General features: G+C 38.2%; 1 protein-coding gene across 2 annotated transcripts in view; it reads right to left on the bottom strand.

Annotated features, from left to right (window-relative positions):
* The window catches only part of TM9SF4 (transmembrane 9 superfamily protein member 4), a 221,945-nt gene that overhangs the window by 16,422 nt on the left and 182,329 nt on the right, over positions 1 to 23,194 (bottom strand). Inside the window, exons 9-10 of one of the 2 annotated variants that reach the window (XM_067145471.2) lie at positions 14,413 to 14,596; positions 2,627 to 3,433 (exon numbers count right to left, since the gene is read on the bottom strand). In XM_067145471.2, coding sequence (XP_067001572.1) covers positions 3,425 to 3,433; positions 14,413 to 14,596 — 193 coding nt within the window. In that variant the 3' untranslated portion in view covers positions 2,627 to 3,424. Of the gene's footprint in view, positions 1 to 2,626; positions 3,434 to 14,412; positions 14,597 to 23,194 lie in introns of those variants that run through there. The other variant, XM_067145470.2, reaches the window with a different exon arrangement.

The following is a 23,194-nucleotide window of genomic DNA, read 5'->3' as shown; positions in this document are numbered from 1 at the left end:
TTTTCATTTCTTTTCTTCTTAGGTTGACACAGTTTTTAGTTTCAATAATGTTTTGTATTAACCCGTTTCACTGAATTTTGTCACAGTGAGTTGTTTTTTGCTCCACATGATGATGTAAATATTGTATATTGTGCTAATTTTGTTTCCGTCTAGGCTCTCTTTTGTTTTTTCATTTGTTCCTTCATTATGTTTTTTGGCATTGTTTAGCTTGTATTATGTAAATTATTTCACCCCCCTCCCCCCACTTTTTTCACTGAAGATCGCTCAAACGAGCCGAAACATGTTTGAATTTGATTACTCCGTCTAATGATGGAATATATGATGTATTGAATTAGGAGGATACACTCATTTTTTCACCTTTGTAAAGTGAAAACAGTCAATACGGAATGATTCTAATAGCTTGTAATGTTGCATTACAATCGGGGGATTCATAATTTTTTTGGAAATTATTAGGTAGCAGACCTGACATCATCAATCATCATTGTCTAAAGGCAATGCCTTGTCGATTCAACCACTGTCTTCTGTCTTCGGCTTGTCTATTCATCTCACAGTAGGAACTACATCCAACGTTTTGAATCAATACTTGAAGGAATTGCTTCCTAGGTCGACCTCTTCCCTTCTTTCGTAAGATCTTTCCTTCTAGTAGATTGGTCAAAAAGATATTATGACACACTGTGTCCCATGAATTTAGCTGCTCTTTATGTATTGTTATCATCAGCTGTTTCTTCTCCTGTATTTCTCACAGGATACTTTCGTTAGTTCTTTTTTCAGTCCAACTAACCTTTAGCATTCACCTCCAGACCCACATCTCAAATGCTTCAAGCCGTTTTCTATCCTGTTCTTGGATTGTCCAAGATTCACATCCATATAAGAGTACGCTCCACACAAATGACATCACAAAACTTTTCTTGATCTCAATATCTAGATGTATACTGGTCAAAAGATTTCTTTTGTTGCTGAATGCTTGTTTGGCAAGCGCTATTCTTCTTCTTATCTCTTTGCTACAATGGTGATTAGACTTCCGAGGTAAGAGAAACTGGTGACTTGTTCCACTACTTTGTTAGCAAGCCTGATGTTGGTGTGTTTTCACTCAGGATGTTTACTTACAACTAATTTTTTTTTTTCTTCATGTTAATGTTTAAGTATAAATGTACTAAATTTGATGACAGTATATTCATCATCTTGGATAATTCCTTTTCTGAGTCTGCAACCACTGCTATATCATCTGTAAATCGAATACAATGGATTTGTTGTTCATTTATTTTAATTCCTTATGTGTTGGTCTTGAACTTCTTTATAGCTTTTTCGATGAATACATTAAAGAGGTATGGTGATAGTGGGCAACCCTGTCTTACTCCCTTCCTGATTTTTACCTCCTGGCTGCTGTTGTGGTATGATCTTTATAAAGTCGTAGTATCAGCCTCCTATCTTTCCAGTCTAATCCCGAAGATTTAATAATTTTGAAGAGTTGGTCAAAATTTACATTATCAAAAGCCTTTTCAATATCTACAAATGCTATATATGTGTTTCTATTCATCTCCATTCTTCTTTCTAATATTGTTCTTAGAGCCAAAATTGCTTCTCTTGTTCGCATCCCTTTCCTGAAACCACACTGGTCTGGATCAATTTGCAAATCAAGTTTGTTATTTATCCTGGCTTTTATTATTGACAATAGTATTTTGGATGCATGAGAGAGCAGTGTTATGGTTCTGTGTTCAGAACATTCTAAACTAATTCCTCTCTTTGGTATCACAACTGTTCTGCTTTTGGTGAAGTCTTCAGGAATTTTGCCACTATCGGAGCATCTGCAGATTACATCATAAAGTAGGTCTTTCTTTTTCTCAGCCATAATCTTTAGTAGTTCTCCTGGTATGTTATCTGGACCGCAAGCTTTGTCACTTATTTTCTCAAGCGCCGATTCAAATTCTCTTCTTGTGATAACAGGGCCCTTATCATCTTCTATATCATTTTCCAGTTCAATATACCATGTTTTATTAGATACATTCCCATCATACAGATCTTCAAGGTATTCTTTCCACCACAGGCTGTCTTTATTCGCATCTATTAAGATTTTCCCATTTTTATCCTTTATTATAGAACTTTTCACTTTTGAGTTTTTGGTTTAAGGCTCTGATGTGCCGATGAAATCTGTCAGTTTTTCATTCAGCAATATCATTTCCAATGTTCTTAGTTATCTCAGCCATCCATTCCTCCTTTGCTTTTCTACAAAGGGTTTAAGTAAAATGTGTTAGCCTTTTAGTGTTCTATCACCTCCATTTGGTCCGAAGCAGATCCTGCCTCATGACATTTGTCCTCAATTTTTTTGAAAACGAAAGTGTATTGATCTAAAACCTTATACACAAGTTACCGTTGAGTATCCCCCAACAGGTACATTAACCCTTTGTTGCCTGAATAGTGAAAAATAATTGAGGGGCTGACATGGGAAAGCACTAAAGTCCAAAACAGCAGTTTTACAGGAGAAGCAAAAAAACTGTTTCAAAGGTCTTGTTTGAATGATTTATTCACAAAACTGTTTCAAAGCCCTTGTTTGAATGATTTATTCATTATAACAATAATACCAAAACCATTGTTAGGTTTGAGAATACATCAAAACCATTGTAAAGTTCAAAAACATGAAAAGAGACAGCAGATTGCATAAACAATTTGAATTATAAGCAAATGTTGCGGTAAAATTCCTTGTACTCTTCATCTAAGTAAGCCACCTTCGACAGTAAGTCCTTCTTGGCCTCATTGATTGTTGGAGTACTCTGGATTGGTGGAAGATCTTGAAGATTAGCATCATCATTAAGGGATGAAATTTCAACTTCTGAAATTCTTTCTTGAAAACCCTGCTGAAAAATCTGTAACTCATTTGACATTCAGGATGCTTTATTTGATCATCCCTATAGATCCTGTGTACAATAAGGTCTGCGCTCAAGTAAAGCTGAGACGATTGACGCCTAGAATAATGGTTCTCTTCCGCTGGAAAAGACTGTACATGGGCTTTATTGAGATCCCTATCTTCATCAGTATATTTGAATTTACGGGCATTTGAGCATGGATTTCGCCCTCTTATGTCCTTTCAGACTAACTGCCCTTCTTTTTTCTTATTTATTAGACGACCCAGGTGATTATCTGATATCCCCAAGACACCACAGAATACCTTCCTGCAAACTTTAACATGACCTGCAGAGGTTGATAATCTATAAGCCACATTTACCTGATGATCGCGAGTAGTTGGTGAGTCACCCTCTTGTTCAGTTGTTGAAACCCTCTTTCTACTTCTCTGAATAGGTATTAAACTCATCAGTCCCATGAGAAAGTTAGAGCGCGCTGAGTAATCCTCTTTCCAGAAATCGCTATGCAAAGTCTTAGCTCCTTGAAGCAGGTCCTCATTCGTTGTACACTTGTTGCCAGGCCTTTTTCAATTAGGCTGAAAAGATTGAAAACACTGCTATAGCCTATCACACCAGTTGAAACGATAAAACACATAAACATAACATTCAAAACTCATTGAGTACTTACCTTTTGGAACGGACGAGGCTGATCACGACGGAAGTCAAGGGGACGATTTGGTAGCATTTTAAGTATTTATCAAAAGAAACCCTCCATTATTATATAACAAACGCAAATTCGTCATTATTAGCTAAGAAAGGACTCTGCAACTCAATACATTATTATGACACAAAGCAATGAAAAGAAAACAGAGTGATTTTTGGACTTATATGCTTTCCCATGTCAGCCCCCCAATTATACTTGATTTTTTCACCTTATTCTAAAGAAATATGTTCAAATAGTAAATGCTAATACTTTTAAATCATAATTTTAATTTTTGTATGTTTTGGGGGGTCTGGTACTTTTATCATTTGACGACCCTAGCTCGTCATAGTTACTCGTGGCATATGAATCAAATGACGAGCTCTGCTCGTGGCAATGCACAGCTGTACATCAATCCATATAGTTCAGTCACTAACCCACAGATGCCACATGTATGCATTCTGAGCTGAAGTTTACACATGTGGCTTCGGTTTTTTCCCTTTCACCAGGTTCTCGCACACTTCCGGAACAAGAGATAAGATAATCTTTTTTCACATAATTTTGCTCTTGTCAGTTGCCATCATGGCGTCAAGCAGATATGCTGGTGTTGATGAAGAAGGAATACGGAAGCTAATAGATAGTGTTTTAGAGAGTGATATTGAAGGCAGTGATATTTGTGACGATGAAATAGACCCTGAAATCCTTAGTTCGAGTACTAGCGATGCGTATAATAGTTCTGATGACACGGAAAGTGAAGCAAATAATGACGGTGTGCCGAGTCTTTTGAAACAAGCTCGTACCTCGACACAGACTAACTTGACTGACTGGAACTGGACAAAAAGTGAAAATAAACCTGTTGTACATAAGTTTAGTGAATACAGTGGGGTGTGAAAATTTATTGAAAAAGTTTGATACACAGCCACTATCTGAACTCTCAGTTTTTTGTGAATACATGAACCCTTTGTTTGACAAAATATCTGTCGAGACAAATTCGTATGCAGCAAAACAGTTGAGCTATCCTGACAGAAAAAAGTTGAAAAATGAATCATAAATTTACAGACATTTCCAATGACATGAAATTATTACATTCGACCAAAAAGGGAAAACTAATGAATGTTTTGGAAAATTTAGAAATTTACCTTACACAAAAATGTAATTCTGAATCAAGTTTAAATGAGAAAAGTACAGAAGATAACCCACTGTTTAGGCTAGCATATAATCATTTAAGGAACAAAAAGAAGAAGAAAAGAAGAAAAACTTGAAGATCATAAATTTGTATAGTGTTTCTCATTCAGTTCAACCAAAATTGTATGTATTGATCATTTTTATAATATTTCATAAGTTCTCTTTACTCTTTGACATGATGTATTGGGACACAATACTCCTTCAAATTGTAAAACAAAAGATTGTGTCTTATTATGTTATTCTTTGATCTAACCACTGATGAAGGGAATGGTTGAGATTTCCCGAAACATGTATGGTTTAATAAATAATGTTTCTTTCATTTAATGAGTGTATTGATCAAGGCGGATTTAAATAAACTATTATAAATAGTTATATTGTACATTAAGACTATACCCGACGAAATTAGGGCATATTTTGCGTTAGTTATACTACTGTCCAGTGCGAAAGTCAAGAATACAGTTATACTGGAGTAAAAACAGGTGTATAAACAATCCTATTTTTTGTGAAACCATCAACAGGGGAAGATTTATTACAATTTCACGATTTTTACAATTTGTTGACGATGAACAAGTAGATAGTAGTGACAAACTAAGAAAGATTAGGCCTATAATACAACATTTCTGCTCCAAATTTTCAGAATTATATTTACCTTCACAAGACATTGCTCTAGATGAAAGTCTAATGAAATTCAGAGGCCGCCTTTCATATGTCCAGTGTAATAGGTCTAAACGTTCTAGGTTTGGAATAAAAATTTACAAAATTTGTGAATCAAGTTCTGGCTACTGTCTGTCTTTCAAAATTTATGTAGGTGATGATGTAACGGATCCAAGTCTGCCAGCAAGTACGAACGTCGTGCTGAACATGTGTGAACCCTTGTTAGGCTGAGGACATACATTGTTTTTTGATAACTGGTATTCTTCCCCAGATTTATTCAAAAGACTACACGACAAGCAGATGAATGTAATTGGAACTGTTAGACAGAACCGAAAAGACATGCCTCGCGATATCAGTAAGAAGAAACTAAAACGTGGAGAGTATGAGACGTGGGCTGCCAACAGTATGTTGTGTGTGAAGTGGAAAGATAACAAGGATGTTTGCTTTTTCACCACTAAACACAAATCAGCTGACATGACAGGGACAGGCAAACTCAGACGAAAGAGAGGACAAACCCCGAGGGAAGAAGTGATAAAGCCCAAGTGTGGCCTTGAATACCAGAAGGGGATGGGTGGTGTTGACCTTCAGGATCAGGTTACAGCTCTGTTCCCCGTCATGCGACGCACAGTTAAAGGATATAGGAAAATATTTTTTTACCTCCTAGATATGTGTATTTTCAATTCCTTCACTGTGTATCACAAGATCGCTGCTAACAGAAAGAAGAGCTACACGGACTTCCAAACTAGCATTGCGCGGCAGCTACTAGAGACTGTTCAGTTGCCAGAGTACTCAGTTCGAGGTCGACCTTCAGCGAGCACCACCCCAACCAGATTACAAGCTAAATCATGGGCCCACTTTCCCATGCGTATTCCCCCTACAGAGAAGAAATCAAAAGTCACAAGAGGGTGTGTTGTGTGCTACAGCTGGGGTGAAAGAAGCGAAAGTTGCTGGCAGTGCAAAAAGTGTGGCGTAGCTCTTCACTTAGAAGAATGTTTTGAGGTGTACCACACCCAGCAGACGTACTAAAATAGCAGCATTGTTAAGTTTATTACTTCTTTATCCTGCATGCAAATTTTCAGAAAGGAATATTTACTGGTTGGTTTTGTATGATTTTCTAAATAATAGTGTGATGACGACGGCCTTAGAGCGGTATTTAAATGTGATCTCTTTTTTTTTTTTTTGCTAGGGGCTTTACGTCGCACCGACACAGATAGGTCTTATGGCGACGATGGGAGAGGAAAGGCCTAGGAGTTGGAAGGAAGTGGCCGTGGCCTTAAAAATGTGATTTCTTAGTGAACCCCTATGGTATTTAAATGTGAGGTGAATGGGTTAAGTATCGTCAGGCATAGAGGAGGCTTCATATTCGGGTAGATAAGAATGTTCACGTTTTGGAATTATATCACATTTATTGTTTCAAAATATTAGTAGAACATGTTTTCCATACCTAAAACTATTACAAAAATGTAAAAGCAAAATTTAAAGCAAATATGTGTAATACGTGTGAAGTTTCCTAATATTATTGTTTATATGTAGAACATCTTGCATAGATCCTATACAACTTACACATTGTGATACTCTGCAAAGCAATTCTTTTTTCCATTGCAGCAAAGAAAAACACTACATGTAGTACACTTTGAATGCGGTCTTGACTGCATCTTCTTTCTCAAACATACCTCACATCGACCACGTTTTTTTTTACAAAAACAACAAAATGATTTCCACGGTTACTTAGTCTGACATCACTGAGCACAGAATATTCTGTTTTCCTCCTCTTTTTTTTTTTTAGACAAGTTTGCTCTGGTGACTTTGGTGACCTCATATCATGTGGAAGTTTTCTTTCTGGTTCATCAGTCCTAGGGCTTCATTACGCCGGAATGCCATTAGGGGGACTTTTTCATGCAGATTATAGTACATGATGTAGGCATTGACAAATGCTGTCTCAATCATTCCTCAAAATAATCTATGCCACCATTTTTTGGATCGACTGTCTAAACCATATGCGCCTCGAAGTCTGTCAGCATGGTCCACTCCACCCATGTATGCATTGTAGTCTTGCACAACAACCGGGCAATCAACAGTAACATTACTTCCATCCTTCTGTTTCTTAGAAACAGTTGGGCTTCTGTTCCATGGAAATTAGATGCTTAGCACACACCTTTACTGTCTTTCCATAGAAAAACACTGATGTCCATCGAAGAAACTCTATGGTCAGAACACCCCCTTTTCATTTCCTTTTCAGGCATAACATTCTGTGGGATTCCCTTTCTAGTCATTCTAATGGTATTTTCCTCTTCCACCCTTTCAAGAAGTGGGAGAGAGTAAAATAGTTATCAAAGTACAATTTTCTGTGTTGTCCCCAGAATGGCTTTGATAGGCTCAGCACAACTCTTTCCCCAAGCCCATAATTCTGGAATTCTTGTTCTAGGGCCTGATTTTTCCCTTGATAGATGTCAAATTTCAGAATGAAACCCCCTCTGATCTGCAATGCACCACAGTTTATAACCCCTTTTTATAGGTTTCATGGGATTGTACTGCTTGATACTACTCCTTCCCTCATCCTTGACTCATCGATGCTAAATTCCCTTGTTCCCTTGTAAATGTCTGGAAAATGACTATTGAATGCTGTTACCAATGGCCTAACTTTGTAAAGCTTGTCCGTGTTATTTTCTGGAATTTTAGAACTGTCATTGATGTGTAACAGGGTGAGTATGGTGTCAAACCTGTCACAGCTCACCGTTCTTCTAATTAGCGGGATTCCTAAGCCTTCACTTGTTTACCAGTAGTTTTTCCATGCAGGAAGCTTATGATAACCTATAAAGAAATGAATGCCTAAAAATGCTCATAGTTCCTCTTTTTTTAGGTTTAGGGTCTTATCCTTCTGCGTTGCGTACAAATTACTCTGAAACATCATATTTTCAATTACCGGTTCAAGCACGGCTATTATTACATCTGTTGCTGTTTCACATGAAGAAAATACTTTCTCTGTTGGACCTGGGCGAAGAAAGACGTATTATTAGCATACAAGCAACAGATGGTAACAATACAGTTCATTGGTAGTTCACAATAATGTACAAACCTTCATTCATACTGTACTGTGGACTTCTGGTTTCCAAATCTCATTTTCTCCATTTCCAGTCAATATTAATTACCGCATCGGAGAGGCTTTTGAGGTAGATGCGACTGGATCCACATCTACGTCCGATTCTCGAGGGAAGTTTCCAACATTTCCGTCCTCAGCTCCACGAGTTATTGCATCCACTTCATTATAAAAAATGGCATCAAATAAAGTATAACTATTGCCCGTAACTGCACCCGGATCATCTTCTTCTTCCTCCTCTATATCAGTATTTTCCGAATCATCTTCTGGCAAGTCCTCTGTTATTATCTTACAGATATCATCATCAGTCAACCTGGCTGCTTTGTCACACATATTGCAAACCTGTAATGTAATAGATACTAGTACTTTTATTTGAGATGCGTTATGTCTTAATATTTGGAGAAATATTCTTAAATTATGTCATAAATGCCGAATATTTTGCATCAGTAAAGCATTACTGCCAGTTTTGGATATGACTAACATGAGAGCCTCCATATGGCCTGACGGTGCTTCTAAGTAGCTTGCCATTTACTAGCTATATATCCACACCAATTGCAAATTTCATCAATTTGAGTATTTTATTGCATTACAGAAGCATACTTGCATGTACTAAGATCACTTGCAGGTGGAATGTAACAATAGGAGCTAAGAAATAATCAAACAAAATGTCATTTGTTTTCAGTGGTAACACTATGACTACACTCCTCCTAAGAATAAAACGATCTCCTGCGTTTTTCATCAATACCAGCCTCAAAAATGAAATATCTCTGTTTCAAGAATTAGGTACTTGAAAGTACCATGAGGAAAATACAAGGGTCAGATTTACGGAATAATTCCAAAGCTATGAAATATGAGATGGTACTTTAAAGTACCATCAGACAACGAAGGGTTAAGCTCACTGAAACTGATTTGACACAGGGTCTGACCTCTCCTTGTAAAAATTATACGCAACTGCTGCACTGGAGACACTGATAAGTTTCAATCTGTTGGAAACTCATAACCTATTTTCAATTTCTTCTAGTGCCGGTACCTTGTTCATTATGGCTTCGGTAATTGAATACTGTATCTTTGTAGAAATTTTTCTTCTGACAACTCTAAAAAGGTGTTTTTTCTTAGTATGGGTCGTCCCTTGCTTTCCTCAGTTTAAAAACGGTCTTCATACAGCAGTGAAGCTTCAAACTTATGTCTTCTAGATGCCTCCATTTTGAAATTTTAGCAGCTCTTAAAGAGGTTTAACACAGGGCTGCTGCCATGTTAATTTAACACAAGTAAAACAATTTCTTAGAGTTAACAATTCTTGATGAGAAAACCATTTTGTTAAATTATTAGTTAAGTCTCCTTAAGAGCAGTGTTAACACTTAACATTTGTTGAAGAAACTGGGTCTAAGCAAATACCTTAATATGACAATACTGGACAGCTTGCTGTTTTCAGCGAGCTTCAATAACATATTGGCATCTGTATGATTCTTGGCGCACTGCCGTGTTGTTTATAATGTATCAGTGCTTGTCATTAAATAATCTTACATTGCAGTTATATTCCAAGAAAAGTGTTATGCACTGAACAAATTACCCAGCAAGATAATGGGCATGAGAACTGATAAGGACAGCAAGTATTAAAAAAAGTAATGACCTTGCATCTGTGTTGAGGTTACATTCTATGCCCCTTATATTAACAAAATCAATGAAATACTCTACTGAAATATTAATGGGATATAAAACCAATAATAATAACAAATATGGAATCCTAGTATACTCAATCTTGTGGGCCTGTAGTGTAATGGTTATCGCGGTAGTCTTGAAAATGAAAATTGAAGGCCATGAGTTTTGAATACAGTCACTTTTTTTTTTTTACTGTAAGAAAATAATCATTTTTTTCTATTTGTTTTACGTCGCTACGACACAGATAGGTCTTATGGTGACATTGGGATAGGAAAGGCCTAGGAACGGGAAGGAAGTGGCCGTGGCCTTAATTAAGGTACAGCCCCAGCATTTACCTGGTGTGACGGAAAACCATCTTCAGGGCTGCCGACAGTGGGGTTCGAACCCACTATCTCCCGGATGCAAGCACACAGCTGCGAACCCCTAATCACACGGCCAACTTGCCCGGTAATAATAAAAATTTTCTTTACGTCCCTCTAAGTACTTTATGGTTTTCGGAGACGCCGAGGTGCCGGAATATAGTCCCGCAGGAATTCTTTTACATGCGAGTAAATCTACCTACACAAGGCTGACGTATTTCAGCACCTTCGAATACCACCGGAATGAGCCAGGATCGAACCTGCCTGACTTGGATCAGAAGGCCATCGCATCAACCATCTGAGCCACTCAGTCCGGCGTAAGAAAATTATTACAGTGTATTATTGGCATAGGCTTGAGCACCAGTCCAACTAATTTAATAAGTGTGTATGGTAATTCATGCATAAATTTGTGAAAGAGACTTTAGGAAATTCTGAACACTTCTTCCTTGTCAGGAACATTGTAGTTCACTCACGCAACCCCAATATGTGTTATATATATTAAGTATTTCTGTTTTCAGGGGTAAAAACAGAAAATTCAAAGTACAGCAAAAGTGAGATAGCAGCGTGAGGTGAGTTCCCCTGTAGAGTTCGGGAAGATCGGCCATACCGAAGAAGAGTAGGAGGAGGAGGAGGAGGAGGACGAGGAGGAGGAGGAGGAGGAGGAGGAGGAGGAGGAAGTCAAAATAACGGACCAAAACTCCTGTTCCTTAATTACAGCTTCTCTTTCCCAAAATCTTAATAAATCATGGATGTCGTTAAATTATCTACCTCCTCTGGTGCTTTGGCTGAATGGTTAGCGCTTCGTGCCCACCCCACTTTATGATATCTTAATTCTTCCGAGTGTTGGACCTCTTCGATTTCCCTTCTGATTAGTGTTTATAGAGGATAGCTGGACAGTTGTACTTCCTCTTAAAATAATCACCACCACGGAATGGTCAGCGTACTGACCTTCGGTTCAGAGGGCCCTGGTACGATTCCCGGCTGAGTCGGAGATTTTAATCGCATCTGTTAATTTCTGTAGATCAAGGGCTACGGATTTGTGTTTGTATTCATACGCGTCTTCAAGTATATACAACACATCAAACGAAAAACAACCACATATCCCTCCGCATATGATTGCTGTTAGGAAAGGCATCCGGCCGGAAAACTAGGCTAAGTCCATACAAAATCCTGCGCTAGGTAATTGAGAAAAGGCTAGAAAGAAGAGGAGAGAGTAGTTGTTAAACATTTCCCCCAGAGGCTGGGTGGATCCTCAAACAAATTCTGCTTTATCATTTTTAAGTCATAGCGAAAGGCACGTCTAACTTAATGCTCGTTTGGAGTTTTATGAAGGAGGCATTTCATATTTTAAAATTTCATTCTTAATTATTACGATTATTCAATTATTTTAGCAAAACTATTTCCAATGAAAATGAAATGGCGTATGGCTTTTAGTGCCGGGAGTGTCCGAGGACATGTTCGGCTCGCCAGGTGCAGGTCTTTTGATTTGACGCCCATAGGTGACCTGTGCGTGGTGGTGGTGGTGGTGGTGGTGGTGATGATGATGATGATGAAATGATGATGAAGACAACACATACACCCAGCCCCTTAGCCAGCAAAATTAACCAATGATGGTTAAAATTCTCGACCCTGCCGGGAATCAAACCCGGGACCCCTGTGGCCAAAGGCCAGCACGCTAACCATTTAGCCATGGAGCTGATGAGTGTAGTGCATTCCTCTCAACTGTAGCATAGACAAGTATGCAGTTTTCACCAACATACTAGATGTCACCACCGTCGCTGTTCGCAATCCACTCAATGCTGTTGAGATAGAGCTGTCCGGTATTGGTGTATTAAAGTATTTGGCCTAAGTCTTAAGAGAAATCATCAAAATTTTGAGAATATTGTCAATGAGTTTCTGATCAACAGGTGATTTTATTGCATTTTATTAAGTATCATGAAAAATGTTCCTTGCATTTCAATATTTGATTTTTGAAGGTGAAATTTACACAGCTAGTCCTTCACACATATTGTAATTAATAGTTACTGTGTGTTCTGTCAAGCAAGAAAGTAAGAAGTACAAATTTTCATTGTCTTCCTTACAAAATTTGAAAGTAGCACACTGTTATTTAAAAAAAAAAAAAAAATATTCAATTGATTTATAAGAATGCACAGTAACATTCAATTCTTAAAATAATAATTTATTGACAATGTCAACAACTTCATGCATAAACGGGTTGCCAAACTGACGAAGTAATACACCACACATAGGAAGGGAAAAGAAGTGTTCATATCATTAAATCAAGCAGGTATGTATAAATGGGATCAGAGTATGCTCACAGATCCTCAAATCTCAGCAATGACAATTTTATTGACACTTTTCACAGGCAACTAAAACTCTTTTCAGAAGTTTATAAAGAAATCTGGAATGGTACTGTGTGTTCCACCCACCAATTCAATTACTTTGATATTGCAAAGCTGGTACTTCTGCGCGTAGAAAGGCACTGTCGACTCGTAGAGGTTTTGTTTCCCGATATGTACTTCCTCCGGTTGTCCTGTATTGATGCTCGAATCGCATAGTGGTATCAATAATGAATCCTTCCTTGTTATTTCAGTAGGCTATCATGTAGATTCACTGTGTGCTGCCAATTGAAAATATACTGTGAATTTCTTCATGAACATTCAAGTTTTTCTTTTGGAGCACTTCTGCATTACAAGATATTAGAATCATTCCGTATTGACGGTTTTCACTTTACAAAGGAAAAAATTAGATGTATCCTCCTATTTCAATACAAAACATGACAGAGGTTACTGTCCTGGGGTACTGCTCAGAGTAGGCCAAATAGGAAAAACATTGGATGTAATTTTGACTGCCTCTCGCCATTCACTGCAAGAGTCCTTGATGACGAATCCAGTTGTTGATAGAGGGATTTTCCTTATATAGCTTCACAACACCGATCTCTTTCTGGGGTAAAGAGCACCATACCACCAGTCCTCAAATTCCTCAGTTCTTGACAGATTTTCCATGAATTAAGGAAACTGTTTCTTCTGTTAAAACTGATCACATCGGCAATGTTAAGAACCACAAACAGTGTGTAGTTTCACTTGTCAGATTGCATAATTCTTAAAGAATGATGTTTCTGGCTCAACAAAAAGCAGTAAGTGCAATAATTTTCTGATGATCAACTTCCCTTGTCACTCTGAAAAGGCGAAGCCTTTTATATTAGGTATAGCATGCTATAGGGTGTGTCTGTGGTTGTGGGTGGTTTTAGAATCTCTTTCATGGGACTTTTGATGATTTTTGTCACTGGCTGCAGAAAATTAAGTGGTACTTGCCATATTTCTGTGGTTTGAAAGTTTAAACGTGGTCTGAAAGTTTAAACAAAGGTAGGACGAACTGCCTTCACACACCTCCTATAATCTTGACCTACTAGCCAGTTCAGACATAGTTCCAGTCGCTGCGTATTTCCTCTCTACAGTTGGGTTATGCACCATCAGTCCTTCTGGGACCTTATAACAACTAAACATCTGCAATGCACAGTAAGATTTCCAAAAAGTTTCTTTGAAATATGGTGGAAAATGTGATGCAAGGAGCATTTTGTACATCACAAAGTGTTAAAAAATATAAAAGTAGGGAAAGCAGCATTTTGCTCTCTGAATGCATTTAAAAAAAGATTTTTGGAGCTTTAAACAGGGTAGTAGGGTCAAAGTAATATTTTTTGAAAGACGAAGAACTGAGGAACATTCTTATGACCAAAACTGAAAAATCAATATTTTGGATGGAAATTATCAAAATTTCAGTCATGACTAATGCATAGGTAATTTCAAGTAAATCTATCACGACAACCTTCAAATTAAGTCCTCATATACTCCCCTTTAGGATATCATTTTGAGGTCCCTGATCCAGTTCAGATCATCTTTTGAGATACAGATATAAACTTACCTCCCCACAAAGTTGGAAATAAACCATCACAATGGAAATTTGGGAGCACGATATCACGAGAATGATGAACACCAAGAAGAGAAAACCAAACAAATAGTAGAACTGATTCTCCCAAATTGCCGTGAAGATGAAGAAAAGTTCAATAAATACTGCTCCGAAGGGAAGGACACCAGCCATTAGGGTACTGCAAACAAGAAAACAGAATTTACAATCTTTGTACAACATATTATGGTAGTGGTTAAGACATCTGAGTGAATACCGACACTGTTAAAAAGCAGTTCCATAGTTCCACCAGTTTGTATTTTTTCCTATGAATGTTAATACTCTACAAGTAAAAGAAGAAAGACGGAATAAAAACATGAAAGCTGAAAGGAAGAAGGTACAAGAAAAGTTTCGAAGTGAGATAACATCTTCAACATATTCAATACGGTTCATGCACCTAGCACGACACCAGTTTAGAATTGCATGGGATCACGTGCCTAGTGCATAATAGGAGGAAGGCGAGGAAATGTGAATAAAACAGGTCTCCTGCTTAGTAAGAACTGCTTGTCACCGTTGTCACACACTTCCCATAAGCTCGACCTACTAGCTGGTTCACCCATAGTCAGATTTGTGAAGGCATATTCCAATCACTACATATACCCTCTCTACAGTTTTGGTTACACGCCGTTAGTCTTTCTGGAACATTTTGATAACAATGTACAGTACGATGCAGCATTTTCTTATTACAAGAGAATTCCAAGTGCTTGCATTATTGTCACAAATAATTATTATCCCACTATTGCAAAAAGTTCAGGTAAATACTGGAACTCTAAATAATCACTTTTGCCTGTGGCATATAATTGTTACATTTTGTATTATGTATATTTAGCCAATATGACTGATGGTGCAGTTCCATTAACATCACAAGGTCTATAAAGAAGCATGTTTTGAATGAAGAAAAACTGCCAATAGTCTTACAAGGGAGATGAAGACATTCTGAAGTTTCTTACAGTTCCATGCAACAAACGTGCTCAGGTTGGTGAATATACCATCTTCTACGAATCCACAGTGAATGTGTTAATACCCAGAACAAAGATTGGGAGTTTGGAAGAGGAATGGAAAAATTATAAGGGAGAATGGTTAGATATATAGAAAAGATATGCGGAAGAACATAAGGAAATAGAAAGAGACCCCTTGGCGGAATAATAGAGTTTGCTGCACCTGCGTAGCAGCAGGTTTGGACCACCTGCTCCCAACGCTGTTCAGTTGAGCATCGTGTGTGTGCCATGTAAGACCTGTTTGACACAGTGCGTATTTAGTGCGTTGGTTCTGAACTGCAAACTGGAACATGAACGACCAAAAGATCAATGTACAGTTTTGTTTTAAGCTTGGCAAGACACCGAAAGAAACGCATGCGATGCTGGTGCGTATTTATGAAGATCAAGCACTGTTCTTGAAGTGTGTGTACGAGGGGTTCGCCCATTTTCGAGGAGGCCGGGAAAGTGTGTCTGACAACCCACGTAGCGGAAGACCAGCGACCGCCATCAGTGAAGAAAACATTGAGAAGGTGAGGACATTAATCATGAATGATCGGCGATTAAGTGTGCACATGATAGAGGACGAACTGCAGATTAACCGTGAATCCGTGCAACAAATCGTTACCCAGAAATTAGGGAAGAGAAAAACGTGTTCTCGTCTTGTGTCACATCACTTGACTGACGATCAGAAGCAGGGATGTTTAGAGGCTTCACAGGATTTTGTCGAAACGGCAGATGTGACACCAAATTTCTTGAACCGTATTGTCACTGAGGATGAAACCTGGTGTTTCAGGTAAAACCCTGAAATGAAACGGAAAAGCATGGAACTGTGGCGTTCTCCGGGATCCCCTCATCGGAAAAAGGTCAGAGCCGAAAAGTCACGCATCAAAATTTTCGATAGTCGAGGCATTAGAGAGAGAGAGAGAGAGAGAGAGAGAGAGAGAGAGAGAGAGAGCCAATATTGTCAAACAGTTCATTGCAAAAAAGGGGGTGGTGCAACTTGAACATACCCCATACTCGCCAGACCTCAATCCTCCAAACTTCTTCCTATTCCCACGACTCAAACTCGCTTTGAAAGGAAAGAGATTTGACGATATTCCTGACATCTAACGAATTGTGACGAGGCTTTTGAACACCATCCCAAAGGAAGCCTTCTTGAAAAGTTTTCAGGACATGTATTGCCGATCTCAGCAGTGCATAGTTATGGGAGGGGACTATTTCAAAAGACAGAAAGGTCACTGTCGTCCATTTTTCATCTATGTTAATAGTACAGGACTATTCTCTGAACTATATTGTCACAGGTTGTATAATGTAGAAAGAAAAGTAGAAAGAAACCCATCATTATCTTCATCATCCATTTCCCACGTCCAACTCTTGCCGGGTTGGAATGTTTATGGCACCTTTGTAACTTCCTATATCCATCCATTTCCCACGTCCAACTCTTGCCGGGTTGGAATGTTTATGGCATCTTCCTCTATCCAACCACCATTGTTCCTCCTTAACAGTGCTCCAATCTTAAGTTTCTTCGAATTATACCAGCCACCTTAGTCTGGGTCTCCTCTTGCCCTCCCTCCTTCCATCCGGGTCTCCATCATCCACCTCAGCATCCTTCCCTCTTCCATCCTCATAACATGTCTAAACAATCTAAGTTTAACCCTCTCCATTCTTTCATAACTCAACTCTGATTTCCTTCCTGGCATCATAATTTCTTGCTCTGTCCTTTCTTGTCTTTCCTAACATACTTAATTTCACTGGCCTGGATTTTATTCTCCTGTCTTTTTGTCAGTATCCAGATCTCCACCACATCTGTCCATATTAGGCAATAATACATCTTATCTATCATCTCTAGATTTTCATTGGTACCTCCTTCCTCCATATCAGATTTCTCACACTCTGGCAGAATGCATTTCCCTGCTGAATTCTTTTAATGATCTCCAAGTCCAGCCTATTAGTCATGTGGAATGAATGTGTATATATGTACTTACTGCTGTTGTTGATTTGACGTTGTGTGTAGGTTGGGAGCACATTGTGCACTGTTCCGTGTTCGTCTTCGGCTAATGTTAGTTGCTGTGGGGGGATTTTTGCTCTTTCCACCAAGAAGTAATCTTTGCCCTTACGTATCCCCATCCCCATCCATATCTTACAATATACTGTATTATTCTTCTTCCTAAACCATGTTTGCCAACACAACCCATTTCTTAATTCTTAATTCAGTAATAGTTTTCAATTAAAAAAATTTTTTTTTTAAGAAATGGAAATGAAATTCATTAATATTTTCATTGTTGAATCCGTATTGACAGTTGAACTTCTTACAAAACTGTACAAAAACTATTTTAATCCTTCTAGTCAATACTATATATTTTTTACGTCCAATTAAGATGAAAGTTCACACATAAATAGACATGTTTCGACCCGGCATTGGGCCATCCTCAGTAAGACATGTATGATGTATTTAAAAAAAAAAAAAAAAAAAAAAAAAAAAAAAAAAAAACACCATTCCATTTCTTTTCTGTTGTATCCCACCATGCATTAAAGTCTCCCATGACAGTAAACTTCCCCATCCTTTATATCTCTCTCCAGTAACTCCACGTATTTATCCATATCATCTTCTCTGTATCCAGTCTAGGGTACTAACACTTGGATGAAATTTTGTACTCCATTCTCTGTTCTTAATTGTATCTTTATTATTCTATCACTTATGTAGTCAACTTTATCTAATACAGTCATCTAAGCCGGGCTGAATACCTCAGACAATAGACTGCTAGCCTTCTGAGCTCAAGTTGACGGGTTCAATCCCGGCCCAGTGTAGTGGTATTTGAAGGTTCTCAAATACACAGCCTCATGTCAGCAGATTTACGGACACGTAAAAGAACTCCCGAGCGACAACATTCGGGCACCTCGGCACCTCTGAAAACCATAAAAGTAGACATGATATAGCCTTTTGGGCTTATGCCGTGTGAAGAAAAAAAAGGTGAAATTCTTTACATTTCAAAGAGAACTTTGCTATGCGTCATCAGAAGAAAATCTCGACTGTTCACGAGAAAGGCTTCTCAAGGAATGAGGTTTGAATTTAGATGTTATAATAGAAGTGGAAATGGTACATTCATTTGTCACCAGATGGCTCACTGGGCGTGATACAGTGCTAGCGTTCGAAGCGGAAGGTGACGGAACCATCAGAATCGGTCTGAGAGGGAGTCACATAACAAGGAGTACACACATATGAAAGTATGACATAGATACAAGACTGGAATGAAACATCTGGTGATGAGGAATGTCCAAATTTGGAAAACACTGAACGGGCCGTGAAAGCATCAATGGCAACCATAAAAGTAGATAACGGAACATAAAACCAATAACTCATCTAAGATCTTGTTGTTTATTATCAGTAGTTCATTCTCTGCCTTATGTCCTCCACTCCAGTAGAGATTGTATCCACTCCTCAACTTCATCTTTCCATTTTCTCTCCACTTAACCTTACTCCGTCCAATCACAGCTAAATTCTCCTTTCCACAAAATCAATCACTTCTTCTCACTTTTCTGTCAGTGACATGAGGTTGATTATTGTCACCTTCATAATCTTCTCTACTGGTCATCCACTTTTCACAGTTCCCCAGCATAAGTACTGCGTGTTATTTCTCGGAGAACACCTTAGCCTCATAATTTATGTGCACCTGGCACGACACCAACACCAAACCCTAAGGGGACATTCACTTCACACTGAATTAAAACAAAGATCATTGCATCTGATGGAAAGGCCACTTATTCAAGTTGTGAATGACCTCTTCAAAGCTATATCAACTGTTACTTGTATATTCTATTCAATAAGGCATAATTTATGTATCGAATGGGTCCACAACACACACAAACAGTGAATATCAGCCCCAAGATAAATTCAAGACTCAAGAATACTTGTTTATTATAAGGACATCGACACAGTCCAACAACATCGTTCACAACAGTTTTAATGTGTTATTTTAATTCCAACTTTAAATGTGTAATCTAACATTTCATCACTGGTTTAGATTAAGACTTTACTTAAGACATACCAATTTGTAATATTTTATTGGTGGTTATATATATACATAAAAAGTATAACCCTGATTTTACGTGACCTTGATTTAACGTAAACCTGCATTTAATGGAAGAAATTTCAAGTCCCAAAAATTACACCATAAGAATAATGCAATTTTATATTCGATTTAACGTAATTAACATTACGGCAAAACCCGCATTTAGCGTTAGGAAATTTTAAAATTCGCAAGTATTTATTTCTATTCATTACGGTTACGGGACATTAAGAACGTATGAAGAAGACGGAATAAGCTTGCTAAAGGTGATTCAAGGCTTAAGAGGAATTTAGAGCGCAGACGCGTAGCGCTAAAGTGAAATATCAGATTCTGATACACATCCGACCGCGGCCGCTGCAGTACAGTAGAATTAATGACAATATATTATGCCCTTCGAGAACTCCTATGTTAATGTGTGCAATGTCCTTCGGTTACAATAAGAACCCTTTCACACGTTCATCCATTGTTACGGGCAAATTTGGGCCGCGTTAGTTTCTTCGTTATCGATATTCATACTCTCCACCCCAGTGTTTATATAACACGATCGATCATCTTCCGTATCGATTCCTCTCTACACGCACGAGCGAGGTCGAACTTAGCCCACCGCGGCCGAAGACTAACGATGACACAAACACTTGCGATGCTTTTGCTTGCATGAATGCAGTACACGGCTGAGCTCAGTTCGAGTGGTTACATCTGTAGCAGCATTAGAGGATAGCGCCAGTTTACGTAAGTTGGTATAAGTTCGTCTGTTGTGTACCGAGTAGATTATCCAGCTCTATATCAGTTTGTTCTAGTTCGTTGTTTTAGTGAAGCTGACTATGGCAGCGAAAAGAAAAACTCTTATGTGTTGCAGATAAAGTGGACTTGATTCGAGAAGTGTAGAGAAACGCAAATGTGCCCATTAGTTGACAATTCTGTTATAGACGGACTAAACCAATTGGAAATGGACATTTTGAACGTAAAATCCAACAGTGCTAAAATGCAGACCACCATCTTTGATTATTTAAAAAACTGAAACACTGACAGTTGTGTAAATATGTACTGTATCAATCAATCAATCAATCAATCAATCAATCAATCAATCAATCAATCAATCAATCAATCAATCAATCAATCAATCAATCAATCAATACTGATCTGCATTTAGGGCAGTCGCCCAGGTGGCAGATTCCCTATTTGTTGTTTCCCTAGCCTTTTCCTAAGTGATTTCAAAGAAATTGGAAATTTATTGAACATCTCCTTCGGTAAGTTATTCCAATCCCTAACTCCCCTTCCTATAAATGAATATTTGCCCCAGTTTGTCCTCTTGAATTCCAACTTTATCTTCATACTGTGATCTTTCCTACTTTTATAAACGCCATTCAAACTTATTCGTCTACTAATGTCAATCCACGCCATCTCTCCGCTGACAGCTCGGAACAGTCGAGCAGCTCTTCTTCTTTCTCTCAATTCTTCCCAACCCAAACTTTGCAACATTTTTGTAACGCTACTCTTTTCTCGGAAATCACCCAGAACAAATCGAGCTGCTTTTCTTTGGATTGTTTCCAGTTCTTGAATCAGGTAATCCTGGTGAGGGTCCCATACACTGGAACCATACTCTAGTTGGGGTCTTACCAGAGACTTATATACCCTCTCCTTTACATCCTTACTACAACCCCTAAACACCCTCATAACCATGTGCAGAGATCTGTACCCTTTAATTACAATCCCATTTATGTGATTACCCCAATGAAAATCTTTCCTTATATTAACACCTAGATACTTACTGTTGTAAACAAGGTTGGGTTTACAAAAACACAACTTCTTTATTTGCTTCACATGTAAAATTACAATATTTACACTAACAAAACTGAAAGTTATCTCGAAGCAAAATGAACTATGAATTTGGAGAAAGAGTCTGTCTTTTGTACCCTATATACACGTTGGAGTATTCACATTCACTACTATCTCGGAAAGATAGTCCTTGTGACATGAAAAGTTCTTGATAGTCGAAAACTATCAGAAGCACTGACGTAAATATCTCAGAGAATCCTTTCTTGTTGAAGTGTCTGAGTTCATTAACGTAAGTTCAATGACTGAAGAGTTCCTACTTAGCGAAACTAAGTTGATAATGGGAGCTTGCATTAGCTAGGGAATGATAGTGGCATATAATGGTAAGACTGGACATGGACAGTGGAACAAGCAAGAGGAGCGGTGACCCGAGGTGAGACCTCTTACTGCCAGAAATTCAGTCCACCTGGCCGAAGCACATTTTCAAGAGGAGTAGCCTCCGTGCTCGACGTAGGGTGTATTCTGGAGCTGGACACCGGGGTCAGTGGGCCTGGACAGGCTAGGAGCTCCTTTTTATAGCACACACAACGTTCCAGGCACGCGCACTGAGGGCTGCGCGTCGAGGCTCGAAGAATAACACACTGGCACGCGTGTAGCTGGCTGGCGGATCGAGAAGGGCGCAACGGACATACAACACTTACAATGATCCCCAAAAGGAACTTTCACCCCATCAACGCAGTAATTAAAACTGAGAGGACTTTTCCTATTTGTGAAACTCACAACCTGACTTTTAACCCCGTTTATCAACATACCATTGCCTGCTGTCCATCTCACAACATTTTCGAGGTAACGCTGCAGTTGCTCACAATCTTGTAACTTATTTATACAGGCAAAGTAGCTCAATATATTGTTGTCATTGTGTAAATATGTTGTGGGTGTTATAATGTTGTAGTGTGCTGGGAATCTACGATCTTTGACTACTGTAATAGTGATAGAATATAAACTTCATGGTTTTGATCCATATTGAATTGTGATCACAATAATAATTATTAAATTAATGTCATAATGGTCCACCTTTTCAGTATTATAATATGCAATATTTTTGGATTAAACTTACATTACTAAAGTAGGGACTAGTTTCGGCCTTGGCTGGCCATCTTCAGCCTTAATGTAATACATCTAAGAAACTAGTACCAATAATATAAAATATAATATTAAACTAATGGTATTGAATAGGTGGATCTTTCTCTTGATAGGGATCAATAATTGTCAATACAGACCATAATGAAATTCATAACTTACAAGCTCTTAGGCAGCATAGAGGAAGAAAATCACAACAGAAACCAAGTGTTTGGAGTTGAACAAGACAGAAAACAAGAAAAAATGAATTGGTTATCCAGGAAGATGAAGATAAAGTATACATATCATCATAAATAAAGGCAGCAAACAAAAGCCATCGGAGGTGGAATGAAAAGAGCCTCTACGATCCAGGCAGGAAACAGGGCCTGGCCATTGCGCCTACCATGACTGGCACAAACACAGCAAGACCAAGACACAGTATAACACAAGTCAGCTGTACATCCCTAAGGAGCGCACAGTTCCAACTTTTATTATGTGTGTGCACGGGAAGGCAGTGTCAGAGGAACTGAAGTGCCCATAGTGAATGACATACATTTTGTGTTATATTGTTATTACCAATATCACTATAATTATCATTATCTAGAAGTAATTAATATGTTAACAGTATAATGGGTATACACTTACTGAACTAGGATTTTGTGTTAATTTTGCAGTGTATGAATTAAAAAAAAACATGTGAAAATCTGAAGTATTCCATTAAAACAATACAAATTAATCCAGAAACAAAGACAGTACAGCACAATACAGTAATGCATCATTTGTAACAACCTGGTCTAAGAGATC

The sequence above is a fragment of the Anabrus simplex genome, chromosome 4 (assembly GCF_040414725.1).
Source record: "Anabrus simplex isolate iqAnaSimp1 chromosome 4, ASM4041472v1, whole genome shotgun sequence".
NCBI classification, from domain to species: Eukaryota; Metazoa; Arthropoda; class Insecta; order Orthoptera; family Tettigoniidae; genus Anabrus; species Anabrus simplex.
Note: the sequence above shows the minus strand (reverse complement) of the source record. Positions and strands in the feature narration are given on the sequence as shown.